This window comes from Malurus melanocephalus, unplaced genomic scaffold, assembly GCF_030028575.1.
Source record: "Malurus melanocephalus ecotype Western Australia unplaced genomic scaffold, MMel_1.1 scaffold_327, whole genome shotgun sequence".
Classification (NCBI taxonomy): domain Eukaryota; kingdom Metazoa; phylum Chordata; class Aves; order Passeriformes; family Maluridae; genus Malurus; species Malurus melanocephalus.
The window spans coordinates 263,262-289,292 of NW_026623559.1; the positions used below are offsets into that span (position 1 = coordinate 263,262).

General features: G+C 40.0%; 1 protein-coding gene across 1 annotated transcript in view; it reads right to left on the minus strand.

The window, feature by feature from the left end:
* Nucleotides 1–26,031, minus strand: part of CTNNA3 (catenin alpha 3) — a 335,868-nt gene that overhangs the window by 255,957 nt on the left and 53,880 nt on the right. Inside the window, exons 5-6 of the mRNA XM_057377836.1 lie at nt 9,537–9,800; nt 5,311–5,514 (exon numbers count right to left, since the gene is read on the minus strand). Of these exons, the coding sequence (XP_057233819.1) occupies nt 5,311–5,514; nt 9,537–9,800 (468 nt within the window). The remainder of the gene's footprint in view (nt 1–5,310; nt 5,515–9,536; nt 9,801–26,031) is intronic.

Here is a 26,031-nt window from a genome sequence, read left to right on the forward strand (position 1 = left end):
TTCTATTTGTTCATGCCCCTTTACAGAAATAAAAAAAAAAAAGTATCTAAAAAAAAGGGCTTCAGGAAGTCAGTTATTTGAACCCCTTGCATGAATAACCAACAGCCATTCTATTCTTGAAGATTTTAACAAGGAATTTCTTTAAACTGCCTGGTTAGTTGAGTCTACACCAAGTTTGGGCTCAGTTCTTCAACCAGAGAGCAAGTACACAGACCTTAGCAAGTTAGACATGGGTGAAACAAAGTGGGAGTAACCATAAAGGATGAATCAAATACTCCCCCATTTTTATGTCCTTAAGTGTCACTGGCAACCCAGGGAAGTGTCAAAAATCTTCACCAGGAAACAATGAAGTACAAGTAATATCAAGTTTGAGATATCAATATGYTTGGGGTATCTGTATGCCCTTCCACTCTCAAAGGGTAAGAATGGCAATAAAAGAGCACAGAAAACACCATCAATCACAGTCTGCACATCCAAACACAGAGCCAGATCTTATGCTGGTGAAGAGTACTCGACAGAGGTAGAGCAAGGCATTAAGCACWGCACAGCAATTAAATTTGAGAGCTGAGACCAAGAGCAAGGCCCAGAATCACACCATCAATAAAGGACCCCTGGGTTTCCACTCATTTTCTGGTTTTGAATTTCCAGTGCTCAGGTCCCAGTAAGTGAACAATTAGAGTCTGAAATCTAGAAAGACCCAGATATCCACTGTGCCCCTTTCCCCACACCTGGACCTTCCCCATGGTTTCAGAAGACTCTGCATTGCTCACCTTTTCCTTAGAGGGGTCAGCACAGTCCAGCTCGCTCCCTGTCCAGTTACCCCTTTATTTCAGGGATCCAAGCTGCTAATATCCTCACAGCTCTTCAGCTGATGTGCTCAGATCCAAACATGTCTCATACCCAGAAGCTGTGGACACAAGTCTGTTGTGAAGCACCAGGCTTCAGAGAACCTTGAGGGAGCACAGTTCCATAAAGCTCCAGGAGCTGCATTCCAGCAGGGTTCCAGAACACCCTACATGCAATGCACGTTCTTCACCTCCTGCCACCAGCTCCTTCACCACCCCTGAGCAGTCCCATGCCATCTGCCACAGAGCAGATGAATGTTCCTGGTCAGCCTCCTCTGGCCTTCCCTGAGGCTACATGGAAGCCAGGGTTTGATTAGCAGTAATATAAATATATACAGCATTGTCAACTTCAGTTCTTTTCCTGATCCGCCTCAAGGTAACATGCATAATTATTCTCACATTTTTTCAAGGGAAGCAGGGCTGGTGTGAGAAGGCTGGTTTGGCTCTGCTCCCTGCCACACACAAGGCACAGCTGTGGGACAGCAGCTGCCACCACCTGTGGCACAAGAGCCACAGGCACGTCCAGACTCAATTACCAACACCTGACACAAACATTTAGGTAATCCTAATGTAAAAACCCAGTTAAAGAAACAGAAATTTTTGGAATACACAAGAAAGTGAAGTCAGAACTRATCAGAAAAATACACTGACCCATATATAGACACACACACATACATCTCCAACCTATAGCCATAATAAGCTAAGAAACGAATGAACTAAAACTAATGAAGCTCAAATATCATGAGCCAACATTCCAAAAGTAAGGAGACTGCAATTCTCATCATAGTATCTGATCTTTCTTTATCAACCTTAACAACGTAGGAGTGATCTTCCTTGAAACCCACAGGAGGATGCAGAATAATCATTCAGGCACACCTCTCTATTTAATTAATGAAGGCAGAGACAGCACCTCTAATCACTCAGTGCTGCTCACAACAGCCACTTCCACTCATGCTCAATCACAACTCTATTATTGCTTCTGACACCCCAGGGAAGGGAATGYTCTCTTTGTGACTGAGTAAAAGCAGAACTCAAGAAACATGGAGTTAGTGTTGCTGCACTCCAATGATTTCAGTAACTTTTCATTGTAAAGGATGAAGASATAAGACAAGAGTTTGTCATTAGGAAAATCAAGTGCTTATTGCTACAATAAAATGATTGCTCCCATGGATCCATTATATCCCATTATTACATTATTATCCACACCAGAGTATGATTCTGCCATTGATCAGCTATCCAAACCCACAGCAGTATCCTGTTACTGTATGTCCTAAAATGCAAATATATCCCCTMACAATGTATATCTACAARTAAACTTCAGAAAGGATAACAATAGTAYACAAACWATTCCAAAGAATATTTGAAACTATTTCCAAGAAAAACTATTGYCTTTCAGAAGAATTATAAATGTATTTGCAATTTACTGTGTGTCTGAATTACTCTGTGGACAGAAAAACTTACCAGTTCTTATGGAGAGCATTTTGCTTCACTTTCTATTGTACCATTGTGATAAGGCCTCTGTGAAAAACAGCCACTGACACAAAAAGCAAGTATATTCTGAAAAGATGTTCCTCCCAGCTTGTATTAAAAACGCTTTAAAAAAATTTAACTATTTATCACTGACTCCAACAAGCTCTTAATTGCATCTGATGTCCTTGAGGCTTATTAGACACTTTAAATAATTGAGGAAAATGTAAAAAAAATGTAGGAACCACAAAAGTTGTACTCCTTATACTGTTTCAAATGTTTGGGCTAAATCCTAAGTGCAGTTCAAGCACTGAGGCCTCGTTTCAAAGAACAGACAATCAGAGCCTACACAGAGCTCAGGCACCCAAGCCCCCGGTAATGCCCCTGGTGAAGCTGAACACCCAGCGGGTAGGGCACATCCACCAGCAGAACGAGAGCCAGAGAAACACTGGACGTCAAAGCGGCTGCCAGGGAAGGATCTGTGAAGGTGCCATACACTAGGGGAGGTGCCTCTGAGGCAATGCAGCTCTCACTGGCAGCACTCACATAGGAAGAAGCCTTAAGCAAAGTGATCAAGCCAATGTGCCAGCAAGAAATAAGACACACACGCCCAGGAAAATAAACCCTTGTGAGACTGCCACAGCTTGTGAGAGGGACTGCAGAGGGGTGACAGGACAACACATAGGCTGTGCTTGGGAACCACACATCAGGAGCAGAAGTGTKCCCTGTGGGCACTGTGGGCAAGGAAAAGCTTCCACTGGCCTGTGCARGSTGKGGCACAGAGGCTCCAGGCCTCCCTYAGAGCACAGGGTACAAACCAGGAGGGTACACAGACAACCTCCCAGGAWGTATTCCATAGGARAGCACTTGCCTGGRCCATACAACAGTGTTCCCAYGGAGAGGAAGGGAATCACAGTCCTSAAATTGTACYATGGTAACAAATGGCTGTCATCCATTTTTACAGCTCATTCAATTCCCAGTCCTGGATTATTGAAACTATTAATAGAARAGCCAAAAAGAGACTGATAAATCAGCACTGTTTCCTGGATCTATCATSTCTTCTTCAGTGAATTAGAGCTGGGAAATCAAGTAATTGACACCTGATCATCTTCTCACTGAAAAACTTATTTAATGCAGTGTCAGTAATAGSAATCAACTATTCTCAGTGAGAGCATTTTTGTATAAACTGATACAGTGCTCTAAAAGAAACTAAAAACTTTTCATTCACTCCTGTTGTGTAACCTCACATCTTCAAATCTTTTGTATTTTTTCCTTTCTGCTTCCTTGTCTTTGCCACCTTGTGCAGTTACTGTGTTCTGCAGCAAATGGTATGATACTTTCCCTTACTGTCATATTTCAATAGCTGTTTTCTGACTTTCTCAAGTGAGTAGGGTGGGTTATGTATTATTCTTTTCCTCCTCTTGTACATTATGTGTCCCTAAAACCATGATTTTTTTCTGAAATAGAAAAGAACACCACAACTTTGTTTCAAAAGTCTAAAAATTTCAGACTATTTCACTCACAATCTTGTCATTTCATGGCAGACATACACAGAGAAGTGTTCTGGAGACACACCCACAGCAACCTTTTGGACTAATATGGGATGCTGTTCACATGCTCTGGCTACTATAGGACAGAATCTCAGAATCACTTAGGTTGCAAAAGGCTTTCAAGACCCTTTCAAGTAGATGCCCTCCCCTATAAACTTCATCCACTTAACAGCAAATCCTGACCCACCCTAGAACAGATAATGCCAGAGAAATCTGCTACAACAACTATCAAAAACTCAACATTCTGAGCTAACCAGAGCTGAAAAAATCTCCCTATCTAACTCCTGTGTAAAGCACTACCAGAGAGGTTCAACAATTAATGCTGCATTTACAGCATTTTGAATAAAAATATGATTGCACTTTTCTTAGGTATAGGGACCGARAGGGAAACTGGAATTGAACAAAGCATCTGTAAATTCCACCTGCTCCCCAATAAATAAAGAGAAATATCAGAAAGTATAATATCTGTGAGATGAAAGAACCATCTGATCTGCACAGATTATCTTAGTCCCTATATGACCTAACCATAATGACAATAGAATAAGACAAAGCAAACAGTCTCTCATCAGAGCAGCTTTAGACTGTGTTAAATGCTATGACTTACAGAACAGAAAGGAATTTCATCTTTCCAAAAAAGGAACAAATATCTCTATCATACAATTGTTTTCTCAATGAGCTTGGTGAATCATCCTGAGGTATCTTTAGAAAAGAACATACAGAACATTATGCCTACAGAATGTTTATAGATGGAAAGGATGAGATTAACATTGTGTACCTACATTAACAGTATTGAGTCTCCCGTTTCAACCTTACCTCCCATAAGTAACAAGTGTCAAATCCATTTTTCAAACCTAAATGAAATATCACTTTTAGAACACAATCTATATTCCTTTTCAAACAATTCCCAGCTGAATTAACCTACAAATGTATCAAACAATGAGATTTCTGGACTTACCCAACACTCCTGTCTTCCCAATATAACAATTTAGTCATTCTTACACTTGTAAATTGGTGCTCTCCTCCTCTCGTGGTGTGAACACCCTGCCTGAAAACAACACTAACAGACTACTTACCTTTTAAGAAATAATTACTTAAAYCATTGCATTCTACAGGAACAGAGATTATATTTTCAAACTCTGGTCTAGGAAGTGGCATTATGAAGAAGTTCTTGTTGCTGGCATATGAAGGATTAGGTCTGTTCTGAACCAGTGACAGTTCACAATAAGCAGAAAATAACCTAAACATACACATTTCATCTGTGGTATGGCACTTTCCACAGACTTTGTACACATAATATAATACAATTCCTACTCATTCTGGGGATCTGTATTTAGGTTTCGCTTAGATTTCTGTAAACCATCCCTCTCAAGCTTTTGAAGAGCACGGTGAGAAATGCAGGTTAAACTGTGATTGCCCCTAATTCTAGGTTCAGTTGGGTGGTGACTCACGTTGCGCAGGTACTCGGCCAGCAGCTCCTGCAGGGCCTGGCGGATGGCGGTGCACTCGGCGATGATGCGCTCGCGGTGCGCGTCCCGTGTGCAGGACGAGTCTGCCAGCAGGGCTGCCCCACTGATGATGGCTTCCAGCCGCTTCTCCAGGGATGGCCTCAGCTTCTCTTCATTCACTACAACAGGGTCCTGCACAATTAAATTCTGGAAAAAATGAGCAGCACAGGTAAGGAAAGTCAGTCCAATTAAGTTGCTGCTTTATTTTTCACTTATAGGAACTACAGTGAGATTTAAGCTTCCAAGATGTGCTCCTAGTCCTTTCCACTGGAAGCACCCAAAATACTTTTGATGATGGCAGATTCCATTCTCCCTAGYGGGGCTATGCATAAAGGTCATTTGCAGACAAACCCAGGGGCTCTCTGCCAATGAGATCTCATTAGTTCTAAGCCCATTATCTATGCAATCAAGCCCTCAGACCAGAGTCTCAGCTTTGTTTGAAAGAGGGGTTCAATGCCTCCAAACTTCATTTTTTCAGAGATCAGGAGAACCTCTGGATTCAACTCAGAGCCAGCAGCGCCATCTCACAGCTGAGAAAGTGTAATTAGACTACATGAGTGCTCTAATTCTGCTGATTTTTAGTCTAATGCAATCCCATAGTGTGGCAGAAAGCCACTGCTGCCACTTCTAACACTTCCAGCTTTTATTTTTGCCAAATATGGGCAAWGATAAAAATTGCACCTTTTGTTTAGCAATTGTTTTCAAAGTACCTAGATATAAGTTTTCTTTTGCTTTTCAATAGGAGGGTAAACAAAAACAGTTAACTATTTTGGCTTGAAAAAATTAAATACATAGGTGTGGCAAGCAAATATTCTACAGAGAAAGGAAAGGAGGATATGGTATTTTCATGAAATGTTAAAGAAAGTATATTTGAACCTCAGCCTTTAAAGAAATTCAAACCAGTAATTTTTAATGTAACTGAACATCTGAAACGCATCATTATGGTCCTGATCACTAAACCTATACTCCACATAAACCTGTTCACCTGCTACTTCCCACCCAGAGGTGGTTTCAAGCTTTCAGAAGAAATGCTGAACAAAAAACCTATGCCAGATACCCTGAAGTGGAATTTAGGTCAGGTAAATCAGAACTTATCTATACTTACTCAGTATGTGCTGGACTAATTYCAAGCTGGAGAATTTTAATTATTTTTTTCAATTTAGATTTAATAAGACAATTTCAGGGACTGTCTAGCTTAGATTAGAAATGGAAGTGTTATATTAGAGCACCATAAAATTAAAGCTTAAACAGCTAGGCRAAGGGACTTCAGTAACAAGTTTATTTGTTTCAGAGATTTGAAACTCTGCATCCCTCGTTCCCGTTACTGCCCTTGATACCTTGTTCTGGGGTACAGCTGCTCAAGTTGTGCCACTTGGTCACTGGAGCAAAAACTTCCCTGTCAATCCCTGTGTCTCAGGTAAGCCCCCTCAATGCCAAGCTGCACAAGTTTCCATCGTAATGTCAAACACACCTGGCAAGTAGAATACTGAAATGTTGCTACAGAAAAAAAACAACTTCATTGACTGGGGAAGGCTAAGACACACTTGGAGGCTACAGTCAATCAGCCGTTTAGCTGGAAAAAGACTGCTTTCAAATCTCAGCTGAACCAAAGAAGAAATGTCTTCCTTTGGGAGACCGTTTGGAGAAGTTCATGCTGAGATGGACAAATAGCACTAGCCAAAAAGCTACTATGGTTCATCTCTGAATAAAAAAATCTAAGGCAATAAGAACCAGGAAAATATGAGTTAAGACTCTCCCCCGCTGATTAAATTCTTCAAATAATTGCATCAATTATTTGGCATCAGTACATCTAGGCAGAARAAGTTCAATGAGAAGACACCAGATACACAAGTGTTCTCTGGTGGTTTTGATTTAACAGGCTAAAGAGTGGGCAGCTACTCTTAAGTAGCTTAAGGACTYAAGCATAAGGCAGCAATTAAGAGGAGTGATTAGATCCTTGTTGTCTCCCTAAGTGGTCTCCTGATCCATGAAAAAAAGAGGGRCCCTGGGTATGCAGCAGGTTATTTATAAGCTGGTTATATTTGCTGAAGTCCTGACAGCCTTTTGACATCACACAAGTAATTGCTCAGCTGGATGGCCACGGTCACTCAAGGACCACAGAGCAGAAGCACACAGTGACACAGTCGGGCATGAAAGATGTGGATCATTTTGTGAGACGTCTCTTTACATTCAGAAGATGAAAGACCACTGAAAGGCATTAGATAACCTGCACMCCATGCTCTTTTCACACATCTTAATATGCAATTAAATTTTAAAGTTCCAATTTTGTGTTTATTTACAAATGACACAGTAGTTATAGGGAACCTTTAAGAGGAATTGCTGAGAATCTACWGATTTAAGAGTTTGCTGCTTTAATTTTACTGGTGGTTTCCTCACACATAAATCTTTAATAACTTTCACAGTGCCAGCACTGGCAAAGGAAGAATGATATTGCAAAACATCTAGATACTAGATTGCTGGGAAAGCTCCGAGATACATTTCCACACTATAAACATTTAATGAGATTTGTTCCCACCAGACTATTTACTACATCAATCTATTTCATGGCAGTGTATTTGCAACAAGAAGATAGTGCAAAGGTTATTTCAGGTCCTTAGCCCATAGAACTTTCCGTAAAGCGAGCAAAGCRCAATCATCTAATTCATAAAATCGTTTCAGAAGTTAAATGCTCTGTAAATTGTGCTTTATCTAACTCACACAGCTTCAATTCCCATTTGTGCTACCTAGGTAAAAACATATTTACAACTTGATAAACAAATGTTTTTTTACAACAGTCAGACTTCTATGTTATGTTTCCAAGTAAAAACAAATTCAATCCAAAACACATTTTTTTCCATTTTGTGATTATCACCAATTGCAAGTTTTAGAAACAACAATGTCATTACATTTTTATAATCACTTACCTCTCTGTAGTCAAAAAATGCAACCCTTTCAACAATTTTATTTTCTCTTAATTGAAAATAATCTAGGTAAATAACAGGTCTCATATAAGGTATATCATTTGTCATTCACATTTACACTGTAAATCCTAAATGTTTGCTTTTTCTTCCATTTATTAGAAAAATAAATTAGAAACTCTAATTTTAAAACCCCTCATGAGAAGCAAGGATGTGTGACATACAACGTGCAATTGTAGCCTGTTCCTCTGGGGGRCAAAAACCTGTCTGAATCGACTTTGAGCATGATTGAGTAGTCTGTTTTGATCAATAAACTGCCACTACAAAATTTATGTCATGTTTCAACATATTTCTTTAATCTTCCTTTGAAAATTTTAGCTAAAAATCTATTACCATTAGTCATAACACCAATTCTCCTGAAAACATATCATGATCTCACTGGGATGCTGAGATCTGCTAAGTCCAAGCATTTCTAATCAAAACCATCCATATTTGTAAATGTGTGTAGAAACATTCATTCCTTTTGTTGATCTGGGCCTACATCAGCTACATCACATGAGGATCGTGGTCTGTAACCTCACCTACAGGAAATGTTTTATCATTTTTTGGCAGGACAATGGAAAATGACACCGGTAAGAGCCACAGTAGCCATGAGGAAAAGGGAAGACTCCATAGAAAAGCTTAGGATGAGATCAGAAACAAAGCAAGTGCTGCCTCCCTCCATTTGCTTCATTCATGGAAGCAAAAAATGCAGAAGTGGTGAAAGCATATTGGCCATGTCACATTATTTAATGATAAGCAGCAAATGTCATGAGGTTTTGGAATTGCTCGATCATATAAGTTGCAGAATGATCCCAGTGACACACACTGGAGAGAAGGACCCCAGCTTGCATGGCAGCAGCTCAAATGCAGCCCAGTGCAGTGAGCACTATTAGCTGAGAATCAATGATAAGCAAACTGAACTCATGGGTTCTGCCCTCTTCCTGCAGAACGTGTCTGTCTCCAGCATCAGGGACACAACTGGAACGAGCTCCGCCCTGCTGTTCGAAATGAGCCAAATACTGAACACAAATCAGGGCTCAAAACCAAACAAAGTGATCCCTCTCAATAAAATAATTTCAAGTGATACTATTTAGACCAGGGCTAAGCAGAGCAACATTCTCTAATGCCTTTAGGCTCATAATTCACGATACCAATAGTTATTAAAAAATATTTTTTTCAAGAACATTGTCATCTCAAAGATTTACATACCTCAAGCTCATCAAGTGCACTTCCAAGAGTAGCTGTACGARATGTAGGTTGTTCCATTTTATTTCCAACTCCTTGGGAGGCGTTAGAAATTACATTGAGAGCATTCTGTATTTCATTGCAAATTGAATCCTTGCTGGCTGTAAGGGATGCAACGTCTGAATGTTCCAAACAAGCTGAACATATTGAATGTAGGAAAGCAGAATTTTCCTTCAGGGATGCACGTGCTGCAGCAATTTCATCTCGCTGATTGCTAGATTTCAAATCCTGTCAGCAAAAGAACACGTTGTTTATTTCCAAAAGTACTCCAAAAMTGACAAGTAATGTATAAACACTTTTCCTTTTCTATCTCTACTCTGCTTAAGGAAACATCAAGTTAAATTCATCAAAGTTTGTGAAAATGGACTGTAATGATACTTACAATTGAATCATCATCTCAAGAGAAATGAACAAAGTATTTGCAAAACAACCACAATTTTTATCGTGCCTTGTAACCAGCAYCATGAACTGTCCATGTTTTGTTTGKTTTTAAGCAGTTTTCCTCTGAGAAAACTGCCATGGCAATCAGCTGTCTTTCCTCCTAGCCATGTCTTTCCTCATAAGCAATGCAAAGGACAGAGGTGCACAGAATTAAACAAGGCATTCTGTAATTGTTGCATCGGAACAAATCTCCTGCATCGGCCTCCCTGCCCCACCAGCCTCAGTCTGGAGCACACTGCAGGAATGAACAGCAGGTCAGGGATGGGATCCTGCACTCCAGGGAAAYGGGAAGAATGGAGGTTGTGGAGATGAAACACGTGCTTGAGGGAAGGCATCTCGAGGTGCCATTGCCCTTGTCCCATCTGTCCCTGGTGTGTACACACAAAGCCCTCAGCCATCTTACCACACATTTTGTTCCTCCCATCTCCACCCAGACCTCCTTGAGACCCTACAGCCTCCCACCAAGAGAAACCAGGGACACCCAGCTTGACAGAACCACCAAGTCCCATCTGTTTCTGGATTAGGACAGCTGAAAGTTATGGACTTTGCAACAACCCTGCAGGCTGTAAGGAGCCTCCTGTCACATCCCATTTCATTTTACACATTCTCTCATGCTTCCCCTGTATCTTGTCCCTTTGAAAAGAAAACTAATAGATATTTGTGAAATGACTTGGATGAAGGAGAAAGTTAAATTCAGGGGGAAAATAAAAAAGGAAGGGAAAATAGCACATCTGAGCCTGTGGCACCAGATTCAAATGATGAGAAGAGGCACAATGAAGAATGAACAAGTAAATGCATACAAAACTTCTCACAGACCGCCCGTGGGCAATCTGAAGTCTAATTATTTTCCTTTGCATTGCATCAGGTTCTATATGCATTATTTACAAAAGCATCACAGTATCCGCTTCTCACTGCATAAAGTTTTGAAGTTTATGGGTGAAGAAAAGAGCATTTGATATTAAATGAACCAGTCCTGTATTTTTAAAATCTCATTTACTCTAAGATATGCATTGGACATAGGATTGCATCTTACTTCCTCAGGCTAACTTAGAAATCTGAGGAATATAGTAGCAAAAAACCAAACGCAAACAAAACCAAACAAGAGGAAGAGGCGTAGTCTCAAGCAGGAATAGACAAGAGTTTAACCAGTTGACCATTTGAATCAGAAAACTGTGGTTTTTTGAGTGTATTAACACATAACATATTTTTAARTGTTTAATAAAATTAATCACCACTGTGCAAGAACTATTTCATTGCCCAGTGTGTTCAAATCCAAGTACTAYTGCATCTCCAACCTCAGTAAAGCATCTGCAATTTGTCCAGTGCACTGGACTTTTACAGAAAAGGAGTGGTTTTGAAACACAGGCTCTTGCTCTAATTAGTGAATCTATCTCTCCTGCAATTATTACAAGACAGCAGACTGCCCTCTTTCCTCCTGTGCAACAAGGCCACGGACCTAGAGATACAATGGGAAGTCAGTACAGCACTTCAGCCTAACTGGCTTCTATTATTAACCATTTTTTACTTTGCTTCATCATATGTAAACAAACCCAAAARCCCTTAAAAATTACTTTTTCTCACTCAAACAATACTGTCTAACCAAGACTGAGGGGTTCATAAGAAATCAAAAACTGGTAAACCAGCAGCATAAAGCCAGTACCAGCAGTCAGTAACTCAACACCTGGAAACAGTCCAAAAGGTTCGGTAAGTTAACATTTTTGTTTCACACAACACTGTAGAGTGATTCAGAGTCGTGGCATTGATAAATTCTCCTATAAAGAGCCCCAGTTTTGTTCACTARCATGTTAAAATGAAAAAAGCTCAGACCCATGAAATTCATCACTGTTGYCTAGCCGTGAGCTTGGAGAGCCCCAAAAGAAGCCATAGAACCATTATTACTTTCCAGCTTGAGGAAGAATTTAGTCCTTGAGATTTTTCATGCGAAAAGGAAGAAACAGCTCATAATCATAGTCTGATCTTCTGCATAAATTAACCAAAAACAATCCTAAAATTGAGTGATTTTGCTATCAAATCTTTGCAGTTGGATTATCAGAACAATGAAACAATTCTTTGAAGGAGGAGGTTCATCTCCTTTACTGCACTTTATGTTCTTTTGTTTTTCCCTCATGGTTTACCACTTTCCTCTTATTCCAATTTCTTTTTAGACTAGTGGRCTACATCCACTGGTCTGGCATGTGTTTTTCTAAATCACTACTAAATCAGGTATTTCATAGGAGACCAGCTGAGATGAAAAATATTCCCATCTCCAACCACTGCCRATCTAGGAGGCCCAGCACAGTAACAYTTCCCCAGGCTGCTGTCCCAGCCCTATCAGGCCTTACTTCTGTGTCTTCCTCTTTGTCCATGATGAGAATGGAAAATGAATAGATAATCACAGATTCCCAGCTGTGGCTTGTTCCAGCTAACCATGGTGAATGGACAAGAAGACTTTCAAGAATTTGAAAACTACCACCATTGTAAAGCTTTGATTGCACTACTTCAATAAGAAAGAAGAAAACGAGGGTAAAAAAAAAGTCCTGTTCGTTATCCCACATAATACATCAGAGCTTTGACAGCTCAACACACCAGGAAGCAGCTCCTGTTCACTGAGCATTCCCAATCAGCACAGCCCATGGGAGTTGGGATCACTGTGGGTACAAAATCACGCTGCTGTATTTTGCACCAGCTGCAGCTTCAAAGCGCACTGCAGTCCCCAACCTGCTCTCTGCAGAGACAGATGTTATTGAACCAAGTTCTGTATCCAAGAAAAACACAACGTACAAACCCCCACAATTTCATACTGCTATAGAAATAGGGGACAAAAGCATTAGTTTTTATCACAGAGTAAACCTGGGCTTTAGCATTCAGCTTTCAGTCAGAAGTGACTGCCAAATTGTGCGTAGCTGGTGATTCAAAGACCATAATAAAGCTCAAACTCTTCCAAGTGTATTCGTGCATTGTTCATCTGGGCAAGGCTCCAGATGACATATTTCCTAAGTATTGTGTCCTTTTCAGCRGAATAAAGTATCTCCCAGACAAAAGCAAGTGAAAAAGATGTGGGGGTGATAGTGACAGCGAGATGTCCCTGAGCTGTGTCAGCTGTGCCAAGACAATGCTGGTTACCCGGGTTTAAGTGCCTGCAGCCCTCGGGGCTCTGCCCAACTTCAGCCACGCTCACCACGCTCAGCCTGGGCCCGACAGCCCCAGTTTCACACCCCCTGGGGCCTTCAGCCCCATCATCCCATAGGGATGCTGCAGGGATGCTGCTCTCCAGCTCAGCCACAGCTGCCCCTGCCACTCCAACCTCCTGAGCTGCATCCAGTCCAGCTACCACAGCACTCCTGAGACACCACAGGTAAGGGCTGTCCCTTAGCCAGTCACCCTCCCCTGATCCACACACTGAGCTCACAGCTTGTGCTCCCGGCTGCTTCATCACCACAAACTTTCCCAAGGCTCTGGACTCCTGCCTTCCAGAGCTGGCAGACCCAGCTCCTGCTGATATCTGGGTGAAGCCCTGCCTCAGGGAGCAGCTGGCCCCCCCTGCACCCCACAGCACCTTTCTCAGAACAGATAAGCATTTACTGTCAGCAGAGATCACCTGTTATCAACTTCATAATAAAGCTGACCCCGTCTGCTCTACAAAATACTAAATTTGCCAAGTTACAAACAGCATGACCTGGTGGCTCTTTTCCTCCACATAAGGTTTTTAACTACATTTGGACCAATGATGTACACAAGTGATTGTAACCACACAACAAACAGATACAAATAAACATTGGGAAAAGCCCTTGGCAGGATAAGCCAGGCTTTGTCAGCACAAATGAAGCACCAGCAGATGAAAAAGCTGTGCTGCACTGACCACCAAAGGTTCCCTTATATGCATATAAGTTAAACACCACTGAGTCTATGCTTACCAAGCATGATTACAGGATGTGCTTGACTCTGAGGAATTCCAAGCTAACTTTCAACTAAAGAAGCCTTATCTGTAGACTCACTTTTTCTGACTTGAGGAATCATTAGCAGTTCTTAGTATCTCATGGTGTCACTTAAACTCATACACAAAAYACAGACTCTGTATAGCCACAACTGCAGGCAGGGTTTGCATCATATGCACAAATAGACAAAATATCAAGTGCTATACTACAAATACATGTCAATGCTATGATAAGCCTAAACCTTAAATAATACCCTCTCTCTCTAAGATGACTCAGCAGTCTTTATAAAATTGTATCCTTCTRGCTACTGAGAGCAAGCAGGAAATGGATTACAGGACCGAGGTTGCCAGTAGAACTTGCTCTCTGTATCTATACCTATTTACTGTTTATCAAACAGGTGTGATATATATCATCACAGAAAAGCAGTTATCTTATACAAACCACGACACCTTAATACCCCTGCTCTTGCAATTTACTAATGTTTTCCAGGAATTTGCTGTTCAGACAGGGAAAGATGCAGTTTCTTTTTGATGATTTTGGTTGCATCAGATTTGAACTGCTGCACAATAATCTGTCTCCCCCAAGCTTTGGCAATTTCTAGCCTAATTATTGCTAACAGAGCAATGCTTGCTGTCAGTTCTCTATCTGCTGTTTCAGGATCTGGTCCCTGGCCTCCAATACCCTGCTGTTAACTTCCAGTCTCCCAGATGAAGCAGCTGATGTGGAAAGGTAGCAAAGCAATTTTTTCCCTTAAGAATTAATATAATAGCTCATGAAGGTTTTCACCTAGTACAGCTACAGTCACATTTGTCACSAGTGAGCTTGCCTAGAACTAAAGCAGGAACCATCCATCAAGGAGAGGGACTCAGAAGTTAGGAGCCCCCAGAAGCTCTTACCACATCTGGAAGCTTTCATTAAGCTGTTAAAGTTTTCAGCCAATGTTGTGGCCTGGACTTTTTCCAATGGAAGATGACTCATTGAAAAATGCAGCAGAATAGCATTGATCCACAACTATTTTTTTCACAGTTTTATTAAACTCTCATAACACCATATTTAATTACCTTCATTTGCCTTTTTTTTGGGGGGGGGGGGTTAAAATTAGAGGGGATTTGGGGATATTTATTCGATTGAAAACTTGTTTTGTTCTCTGCCTACTAGTAGTAGGCTTACAAACAACCTAAGTAAAATTATTAGTGCTGGCAGCTCACCTCATACAGGATCCACAAGCACTTTCACTGATACAGTTTAACAGAAAACAAACAAATCTTTCACATTTAGCCTGTTCTGTTTTAGTCTTATTTTTATACAGGTAATCATGTCAAAAGATACTGCAKCTGCCACAAGAGTTCAGGATCTCGTATCCAACAAATCAGCTCAAGTTCCCCCAGGTAAAAATTTCTCCTCATCTTGAGCAGGGCATAGCTCAGTTTTCCCGGATTTATTATCTTAGTWTGAAAGATGGAAAATCATCAGCAATAAACAGGTAGAGGACTCACATCAGGTAGTCTGTTGCAACTGCTATTTCCTCACAGATGTATATACTAAACAGACCTTCATGGCCTTCACCCCTATTCTTTCCGTCAAACTCCAGGTACAGTTTAACTCTTTTTAACATTCTTTACAAATACTTCCCAAATATTTAAAATAATGTACTTCCCTTTTTCTAATCTAAAAAATCCTCAGCTAAAACAAGCTGATTCAAGTAAATCAATGACAWCCTCCTACAGCCTAAGATGCACCCAAATCAAACTGCAGGGAATATTAAGTTTCTCTAACTTGAAGTCACGTCCAATTGACGTGTGTAAAGAGCGTCACTCAAACAAACGGGCCTGAAGTGCTAATCCATCAAAACAAGCTCATCAGCATTACCAATTTCAGCAATGTTAACAGCAGGGTTTGTTTTCACTGCTCAGCTGAAACTGCAAAATGAGCTGGCTTCAAGTATTTATCATGGACAATCCTTGTTTTTTTTCCTGTAAATCAATTTAAGTTTTTAAATTTTGTTTTTTGCATACCTTGCAAACACTTCCAGGACAGAAACTGAGAGTGAGAAAGAAGCAGCCATAAGCTCTTGAGCTCTGTACTGAATGTAAATGCATTATATGTGATAGATTTAATACAGAACTGAGAATAAATGACTTCCAGCAGCTGCACTCTAGACCTATAAATTGCTGTGAGTACTACAAAATCCATACAGAGGAAGAACAACTGTATAATTTACAGCATCAGYATCTGTCAAGAAATGCTGCAAATAYRGAACTTGATTTCTTCCTTTTATTAACATTCCTATTAAAATTAGAAATTACCCTTACATAGATTCTACTTAGATCAGGAATTTTAGTCATCTTCCCTGATGGCACATCAACGCATTTAATTCTTACCAATGTTAAACCAAATTCAAAAGGCMTAAACACCAGAAGAGTTTTATAAAATAAACATGAAAGAAGCTAAGGATCAGCTTGTATTTTACATAGCAAGTGCTTTGAGAAGATGAGAAAAGGRCAGTACTCTGATGAGATTATTTATGGTATACAGCAGTCAAATGCTACACAAATCAACAGCAAGCAAATCTTTGGGGTAAAAATTTACACCGTTAGATTTTTCTCAAGGTGCAGCCTTACCAGCAGTAGTCAGCCACCATGTCCCACACTGCTACTGCTCTCAGTGCTTCAGAGGATTCTGCATCACCTTCACAGCACAGTGTGACCAGCCCAAGAGTGTGACCCAACATACTATAAAAATATGCWGTGTAGCACAGTAGCTATACTAATGGGATGAACTGTAACCAATATCTWAAAAACACACAAAGTCATTCATTTTATGAAAACATTTCAAATTTGGGATTCTGAATTCACATGCCCACTCAAAACTCTACATGGTTGTTAATTTGTCAATATCAAACAAGTTATTTTTAAGGGATGAACCAGATCTGAACTTTTCACTAAGGARGAAGTACCTTTTATCAGCCTGTGGTTGCAAATCAGCAAAGGGGAAAAACTTTTTTTTCCCCAGACAACTGACACTGTAACAGTTATTTTTATTAAAACAAGCAAACACACACACACCACAGTCTCTATTAACATCCTTATTAACGCAAATAATTTCAAAATCTATGGAGTCATGCAGATTTTGTTTACCTGAAGGCATTACAAACATCTCCAGGACTGAGATCAGCATGGGACTGCATTGCCTTATACATTTATTACCTGAAGAGMCTACTGTCTGTTAATAGTGGTTTAAACCTCCAATTTAATTTATATGTCAGCTTCAAACTTTTATAGTTGAAATGAACCAACTTTAAAATTTAATTGACTCAATGACATCCTRGTCTCCTCATAGTGCATTTTTTATATAGCAGTAAAGTTGGTAAATGCTGTTTTCTTGATCTCTAAAAAGGTAAGAAATAAGGTGTTCAAGGCCAATGAAAAAAATCCAGCTTATGTAAACTGGTCAGAAATAAGGCATTTCATTACAATTTTTGTTGCAGAAAGTCAGAAAAGTCTCCATWCATAATTTCCATGTTTCTAAACTGAGTGCCCTAGCAGAGGTTCAGTCACATGAAAGCCCTTCAAACTGGTCAGAACTCAGCCTTATCCCTGTATCAGTCACGCAACACTAAAACCCAACCAGGAAGCCTGTTTGTAACTATTATCTTACATTGTTTTAACAGATCTCGCCTCCACCCCCTCTTCMCATAGAGCTCTGAATTCCAGTTAAGTTTAGAGAAAGCCTAATAATGGAAAAATTGCATGTGAGAAAGTCTGGGGGAAAAAAAGGGYTTACTTTGCACTGGCTTGTGTGCAAATATTTTCCACTACAAAACTCCTGCCTTCAGCAGCTCCTAATTTTGACAAATGAATAGGTTGGGCTAAAACTTCTCACATCAGATATATGAAGAGGGCTGTTGAATTTTCCTTATTTGATGGGGGGTTTTGTTTGGAGAAAATATGGGTTCAGGCACTTTCAGTTTAAAGGCTAAGGAAAGCATTCTCCCCATATTAATATAGTCTGAGCAGTATTTTCTGAAGAAAATAAACTGTTTGCTTCTTTTTTTTATTTTTTAGAAGTGAATTAAGATTTGCTTCCTTTAATATCATGTAAAGTTGCAATAGCAAYRATAAATATCAAGTGCTGACCACTASAGAGTAATGGTCAGAGAGAAGAAAACTCAGGATCCACAGTCCAGAGGGACTGCTCTGACAGGGTGAACAAGGTGAAAAAGAAATGGTATCCCCACACAGATCTTGCCTATTTGTTTTGTCCCACTGAGAATACTTTTTAACTTTAATTCTGCATCACAAACTCAAAGAGAAGGCAATTATCTCTAAATTAGTTTTAAAACTCTTCTTTAAGAAAGTGATTCCTCCCTACTAATTATAAGACATTGTGTTGAAGCAATACTATTCTTCCAATTAGTCACTCAGTGCAAAGCTTGGCTATTTTGCACAGAATTAAAGCAAAATTGTACAGAATTAAAGCAATTCTCTGTAATTGCTATTTTAGTCTTTGGAGGCCTGATGGTCTGCTGTCTGTAGGCTCTCTTATTTTTTCTGTCTGCATCCCACCAAAGGCTCTCCACCATCACAAGGCACGTTGCTTACACCTCACCTGATGCTTGCACAGTCKTCTGGCAAAACGCTGGCCAGAGCTTTGGTGTGCTCCACCAGCTTCCTGCAAACAGCCCCTGTGCTGCTCCTTCCTGCATCCCTGATGCACAGCAGCCCTCCCTGCTGAGCCCTGTGAGAAAAACCTCCACTGGATGGGGGCGCATCATGCAGCACGGACTGGTTCACTTTCACCAGACACTACAGAAATAAGAGATTTCCTCCAGCTCTCAAAGATTCTGCCACGGTCCTGAGAACAAGAGACTGACTGCCAGACCCTGCATCCCAGTCTCATTAGAGGAAGCAAAAAATGAGGGGAKAAATACATGTAGATAAGTGAAAAAGGAGGAAAAAAAATACGGCTGAAAAGTAGGAGGAGCAGGAATGCTCAATAAAGGGAAGAGGTAGGGGATTCCTTAAAGGCAGCAAGCAGAAGGAAYCACAGGTATGGCAGAGCAGTACACGTGGCCATCAGGCCTTGTATTGTGTGTCTTGGGAGGCCTGAGATCTTCTCAGGGCATAGGATTTGACAGGTGAGCACAGCAGCCCCAGCTGACCAGGTGGGGGAATGGATTCCAAYGTCCCAAGAGTTGCAGAACACAGAAACCTCAGCTTCTCCATCCCATCTCCCTCCGAATCTGACTGGGTTTTTTTTTTCCAGTTGTGAGTCAAAGAATAAAATAATATTTGGTAGGCGGGCACAGAGTCAACACCCAAGACCCAAGACTGAGACAAGTCCCAGAGAATAAACCTGTATTTTAGACTTCATCTGATAAGGCCCCATCAGTAAAATGAGGATAAGAAAATCAGTCTGCGCAGCACTCGTTTTCCCATGGCAGATTTCTCAAGCACAAACCATTAGGACCTATGGAGGATTTCATAGAGAAACATAGCTTCATGTGCCCAGCAAGGGCTGGATGCTCAAGCATCAGTTCTTTGTGCCACTGCGAGCTTCTCCCAAGCAGCTGTTCCTTTAAGATGAATCCCATGTTACCAATGACCCCACAGTTTTCCAGTGTCTCTTACAATTTGACTAAATACAGACTAGATGAAAAATCTCCTCAAGCCAAGTGGRAAGCACCACATAAGCCTTTACAAAAAATCTGAATAAAAGACCAAAGCATAAACGTCAACAGAGTCGTCTTCTATATTTCTGGATCTGCTCTTTTAAGAGTTGACTTAGACATTTCTTTCATTGACAAGCGAAGTATTGCCCAATTAGTTTAAATGTAATTACTTTCCTCTCATTACAGTATCGTCTTTTGTTCACAGCACACTGACAAATTCCAAGGCTTACAAGTGTCTATAATGCTTTTCACTTACAATTCTGGATGAGTGTTGTAATTTCTTGGCTTGCTGAGACATATCATCTTAGAGTTTCGGGACTGTGAATTCCATTTATATAAAAACTGCAGTAGAGTTCTTTTGTCTTGGAAAGTTTCTCTAACATGAAAATAACCTTTCTGAAATGTTTCCTTTCTTCTAGATCATTCTTGTGATATATTAATGCAGCATTAAAACTTTTTTCRTAAGACAATACCTCACTGTTAAAATGATAAATCACACTCAATGACTATCTAATCAATTTACTTTTTAGATTATTATTAGAACATCATTTCTGAAAAGTGAACAGAAATTTTAAAAAGTGTAATCCTTCAGAGACCTGATCTTCAAAACTAAGAAGCATATCTGCCACCTGAAAGGGAACAAATCTTTTGTATTTCATTATAATAGTCAATTTTTGCACAATAGTGAAGACATTATTCTTGCTCAGGGAAAAAGTTCCAACATTTCTAATATAAGTTGCTTTCAGCAGGAATGTGAGATGAGTTGTGTATCTGTAGATTTTAAAAGTAAGTTTCACAGCTGCCCTTCCTGCAGTGGATTTAAAGTTTGAGGTGCACTCAGAGCTAACGTTGCAGAAGCACAGTAAGAGCAGAGGTGAAGGATGTCCTTTGATTCTGTGGGACTGCAGAGCAGCAGCTGGATCAGAGCCCCAGCACACACGCACTGTGTGAACCCAACATGAGGGGCACAGGCTACCAGGAACAGCTCATGGCATTCCCAGCTAAGGGAAACCACATGGGAAGGAGCAAATAAACATGGCAGCAGAGGGAAACTCAGTCCARCCACACATTCTGCTTTTTGTTCTCACAATCGGGCCACGGGGAGAAAGAAATGGAACAGGAGGAAGCAGGAAGTGTTCGGGACTGCAGCAATCTTTGGAAGGCTTGCTAAACACACMGGACATTCTCAGGAGGTCAATCATGGTAATAGCAAACACAAAAGAGTTATCAGTCCTTTTAACAAAGACAGAACTGGGAAGAACAGCACCTGGCACAGGAGTCACCTAATGGAGAAGGAAAGAACAGTGGTCCCAAAGGGAACAGCAGCCACCTGCAAGGGACTCCTGCAAGCCCTGAGCCTCTCTGGAGGCCCAGGCCAGCTGCACTGACAGCTCACTCCACAGCCTGGGAGATGGACTGGAGAAGGTTCTGTATATGGACTCACACACCACCTTGGCAACCACATTCCTGCCAAGCTAAATAATCTTTTCCTCCAAGCATTTATTGCACTAAGCAAAGACCAGTGAAAACTACTCCAATCTCATTCTAAGAAGCCATATGTATTTCCTGGGTTTGGGGATCCTTTCTGCCTTTTTTTTTTTTTAAAGGGAGTTTTTGTTCTGTTTGAGGGTTTTCTGTCATTCTGGGTTGGGTTGCTCCATTTTTTTAGGATCCATTCTCTGAAACCGAAGAAATCTGTTGCAAAACGGCCCAAGTCTTCAACATAATTTTAATGTTCTTCATCCCACATTCTCTCTATAGAGTTATGACCAAACGGGAAACTTTATTAGGAAAGTATAGAATGAAAAACATTCTCCTGTTAMACTGGTAGTCATGTACTAACAGCAACAACAAGAAAAAACACCCAAAAAAGCTATTTTACAAGTGTATACACCTGCATTCTGTATACTTACTCATCTTACAACACCCACACAGCAGCTGYGGCATGTCTGTTATTAACTATTTTTTCTGCTTTTTAGACACTCTTCTTCCAACTTAGACAAAAATAATTTGTCCTTGTTAAGCAGTCACAGAATGACAACYCCGAGATTTAAAATTAGTCTCATCAATCACTTCAGCACAGAAAAATGTCCCAAATTCAAAACATTTGAAATTCTTTTGAGCAGTGTATTAAACAGCTAGCCCTGACAACTCAGGTTTGTGAAAGTCACTGAAGTGTGYTCACATCTGCTGCTGATTCAGCTTGTTAATGCCACAGTAATAGAAAACTGCCAAAAACCCAACCACATAATAACAGTTACCCTGCAAAACAATTTTGATAATTACAGTCTTCTCAGATAATCAAGTAAAAAGCAATTTGCAATCTCTATAAGATGATGATTTTTTTTCTATCATAACAAAATCATTTCCATATTGCATTTGGATGTTGTGTTCAATGGGTCCTACATTGCAGAGAAGCTTCCTGATCCTTCATGACCATTTACAGTAATTACACATTAAGCAGCAAAACAAAAATACACATTTTGTGTGACCTGACTAAAYTTGCAGTTTCAGTAAGTTGCAAAGGCACTGGTATAAATGGCTATAATACATATTAGAGAAAAGGCAATCAGCATGAGAAAACTWCATAGTAAACTAGCAATATATTATATAATGTGGGGAATAAAGTGCATTATCTGTCCACTTAAAAAGTGTCAAAGCACTTTTCCCTCACTGGTTGCTGCATAGGCAACACTGCTGCAGGAGTAGGGTGCACTGAGCACTGCCCCAATAAAGAGATATTCCCCAAGAGACACTTCTGGGTCACACTGGATGTACAAGAGACTTTAGTCTTGCTGGCAGCTTGGAAGAGCTGCAACACTCCCTACCCCTCTCTGGAAATAAAGGGACAAGTGTCATTGCTTCCAAATGAGGCTGCTTAACTTGTCCAACACAGATTGCAGAGTTCCTCCTCCTTCCCATGAGAGCTTGTACCTGAGAGTACAACAGTGCGAAAACCCTTTCTAATAACATTCCTATTCAGCATTTCAGTGAAACCTACAGGGACTCATTAGAAGCTTTTAGAAAGATTTGCAGAGGTGCAGCTCCAAACAGCCTGGTATTCAGTTTAAAATACATCTTTCTCTTGTCCCCCCACCCCACGATGAAATAMCATGTGGAACAAAAGCTCCCTAAGATCCAGCTTGTTCCAAGTGGGACATGGATGAGGTTRATGCTGGAGAACCAGTGAGAGCTGTGACCTCCAACACCTGAAAACATTTCTGATCTGATCTGAAGAGTGCCTACAGTGAAGGAACCACCCTGAACCCTTCTGTGAGCTGGAAACCAGGACACAAACAATGCCTGCCTCACTCCATGTTTCCCTAATCTTTCACTTCTCAATGCTCTTCACTGTTATAAAACAGGAAAAAATGAGAATTTCAGAGAATAAGTCAGTAAAGTAAGTTGTATCTACTTCGGATGTGCAATAAACAAATTGCTTCCAAAATGTAATAATTCACATCTTAAAGAGAGCAAACCCAAAAGATAAATGTGACTACTCTCTTGCTCTTTGTAAGGGCTCCTTATCAATACACAGACCAATGTACTGGCCCATTGGTCCCTGTCAAGCTCAGACTCAGGTCCTATACACAGGGCACCAATCCAGGAGCAATTGAAGAAGATGACTAAGCTTTTAATCACTGAATTGGAAACAACACCAGCCACAGCATGACCTTCAAATGAGGAATAATTTATTTTCAAAGAACTGACCCAAASTCTACCATTAGGTTAAGTAATAATTTATTCTGCAGTTCCTCTCCAGGGAAAGATGAAGAATATTCCAACAGACTATCTATCTRTCTATTAAGACTGGGGAAAACTGTTCCAAAGCCATTAAAACTCATCCTCTTTTTCCTACAAGAAGCATTTTTTTAGAAATAACTTCTTTAAGATAACAAAGGGACCTGATTCATGAGRTACTTCACACCTACTCACTACTGAGATCATTCTCTTACTCAGGCACTGATTCAGCAAAGGACTGCACAAGTCACTCTGAAAACATGAGTGACACCACCAGCCTCCATGGAACTAGAGACATACCTGCTATTTAATTTAAAATAATTATGATGTGGGTGTTGGTAGACTAATAAATGGACAGACTGTCAGTAGGATGGCGAACAGCTGCTATGTGTCATCTCTAATCATCAGAAAAGAAATAAGATTTGAACCTGTGGACTTCAAATGAAGGCCCCATACGCTGGTATCAAATCTTAGACTATACAATTCATCAAATGCCATAAGTCAAAAATGAAATACTCTAATAAAGTCTTCCTAGTCAGTAATRAATCCTAAAAGAAAACTCATTCTGTCACTTAGATGGATTTCTCAGAATYTGCCAGATTCTTCTACTTTATAAAAAGTTAAAGATCTAGTTTTTTAAAAGGAATGCAAGACTTCAAATTGATATTTTGCACAAACCACAAGGCAAACAGCTTCTTAGAAATACCACAGGTAACAAGTTGATCATCTTTCTGTTGTCCAGTCAATAAAGAAAACCAGACATTTCACTCTGAAATGAATGGAAGGCATTCAGTTTTTCATGAGTAGACAAGTCATGATACCAGTTATGGGAAAGCCAAGAACCCAATGATCCCCACACAGTGTGGTTAATAGATCAGAGCAGCCTGTCTTGTACAAAAACAAAACCAAACAAAACAAAAACAAACAAACAAACAAACAAAAAAAAAGACAAAAAAAATTAAGCTCCCTTATTTTGTACTTTTTACATGAGTGCACTGGCTCCCCAGTTCTTACAGAAAAAGATATCTTTTTTTGTCAGGATTATGGTACTATATACTCTCACAAATAGATTAACTTCTGTAGGACTCAATACTCCACTCAAACTCTGTAAACCCTTTTGAAACCTCTTCACTTGAAGTTCCTTAGTGCCGTATCCAGTTAAAGGAGCATAAGAGTGATTAGAATAATAGCTATACAGATTTACTTCTCTATTTATGTCATCTGCAATTCTCTAAATCACATGGATGTGCTTTGAAGAATATTATACTTTTGCATTAATAGTTTACTATCATACTGAGGGTCAAATGGATAAACTACAGTGACTAAACTGCATTATGCTACTGTTTCATTAAGAAATTTTATGCACAGTCATGTTGCAATGGATTACTCACAATATGTAAGTCATTAAAGAAAAAAAAGAAAGCCTTACCATACTCAGAAATACTACAATGGGCAACAAACTGAAAAAAAAATGATCCAATAACTCATTTTGTCTTCATTTTAAGCCAGAGAACTTCTCAACAGTTCCACTTCCTCAGTCTCATTATCAAAAATATTTGCTAAAGACTGTCATAAAAATATTTTATTCTTTGCAGCAGCTTCCAAGCAAAACAACATATGAACGAATAAATAAGTAAATCCACAGAGGRAGAGTGCCATTACATGGAAGGCTAAGTGCAAATAATGAAGCTGCTACCTCCAGGACACATCAACCCTTGGTTGTACCAAGATCCAGCACTCTCCAGCCTGGGGGTTACAGCCTGCTGTCACTTTCTGCGTCCAGGTTACACCACCCCATGGACACAGCATGCCTTCTGACTCACACATTTTCCTCTGCCATGATACAGTTTGGGTTACCTTTTTTTCTTCAGCAAAATAAAAAGGATGGATTTGAAGAAAGAGGACTTGGGCAGACACAGAGTGACCTATGACAATCACACTGTGGAAAATTGAGAAAAAGACCAAATGGATTAATCATCAAAAATTTCCCTTCTCAGGAGGGTGAAAGCAGCYTATTCAAAAATAGAAACTCTGTCAGATACTAGAATTAAATATAAAAGAATAAGTCAAACACAKAAAGGACAAAAAACCAACACTGGCAAAACATAAGAAAAGTTTGAATTAGCCAGGGATACCAAACACTGCAAGAAAAGGYTCTGGAAACATTGACATAGGAAGAAGAGGTTGATTAAGTGCTGGAGCATTAGTGGGAAATCTCTAGAATCAGATTCTACTTTGAAAGAAAAAGTTCAGTGATTTTTACTTTTTTTCAGATRTGACTTGAAAGAGCAGTTGCGATCAAAAAAAGAAGACAAGATTTCAGATAAATATTGGAAAAGCACACATTGGAGAATACTTAAGACAACCTGGTACCTTTCAAGCTGCCTAAACCTTTTTAGTTTCATGCCATCTTACCCTGCTCAAGCCTAAGAGTCATAAGTGATTAACCTGAGACCCTGTTGTAGTACTGATGGAGGGATTAGAGAGCTAGGGAAAAACAATACATCCTTAAAGTGAGGATTCCTCAAAAAGAGAAAAATAAGGRAGAGGACTGGAACAGAAATCTAGCTATAACTTTTTAAAAAAAAATCCGCTGCAAACACAGAAAAAGAAAATTGAATGTGAGTCTAATTCTAATTTTGGCTGGCTCCAACAATCTCCTTCCTTTCTC